This window comes from Corvus brachyrhynchos, unplaced genomic scaffold (assembly GCF_000691975.1).
Source record: "Corvus brachyrhynchos isolate BGI_N302 unplaced genomic scaffold, ASM69197v1 scaffold758, whole genome shotgun sequence".
NCBI lineage: Eukaryota > Metazoa > Chordata > Aves > Passeriformes > Corvidae > Corvus > Corvus brachyrhynchos.
Window position 1 is genome coordinate 89,947 of NW_008239552.1, and position 734 is coordinate 90,680.

Below are 734 nucleotides of genomic sequence, written 5' to 3' on the forward strand. Positions count from 1 at the left end.
TGGAGCGGGGAATGGGATCGGGGAATGGGGACAGGGAATGGGGACAGGGAATGGGGACAGGGAATGGGGACAGGGAATGGGGACAGGGAGCGGGATCAGGGAGCGGGGACAGGGAATGGGATCAGGGAATGGGATCAGGGAATGGGATCAGGGAGCGGGGACAGGGAATGGATCCACAGGATCCCATCCAGGGCAGGGAGCAGCTCCCAGGGTCCCGGGGGGCTCCGGGGAATCCACGGAACAGCCTGGCCAGGGCCCTGCATTTCCCCCTAAAACCCCACCTGACCCCGCCCAGGGAATCCTGGAAAGGTTTGGGATGGAAAGGAACCTTAATAAAAATCGGGATGAACACCAGGACCCTTCCCAGGGCTGGCAAAGCCCTTCCAGCTTCCCAGGAATCCCAGTAAACCCCAGCATCTCACTGGTCAGTGGTGCCGATGGATTCCACGGCTGTGGAGCTCCCAAACCCCGACCCCAATCCCAGAAATCCTCAACCCCAGTGACTCCCAGTGACTCCCAGTGATCCCAGTGACTCCCAGTCAGCCCCAGCATCTCACTGGGCATCGGTCTCAACGGATTCCACGGCTGCGGAGCTCCCAAATCCTGATCCCAATCCCAGAAATCCTCAACCCCAGTGACTCCCAGTGACTCCCAGTCAGCCCCAGTGACTCACTGGTCATCGGTCTCGATGGATTCCACGGCTGCGGGGGTCCCCAATCCTGGTCCCCACCCCA

General features: G+C 61.0%; 1 protein-coding gene across 1 annotated transcript in view; it reads right to left on the reverse strand.

The window, feature by feature from the left end:
* The window catches only part of PSMD4 (proteasome 26S subunit, non-ATPase 4), a 34,550-nt gene that overhangs the window by 24,845 nt on the left and 8,971 nt on the right, over positions 1-734 (reverse strand). Inside the window, exon 2 of the mRNA XM_017741573.1 lies at positions 410-417. Within this exon, the coding sequence (XP_017597062.1) occupies positions 410-417 (8 nt within the window). The remainder of the gene's footprint in view (positions 1-409; positions 418-734) is intronic.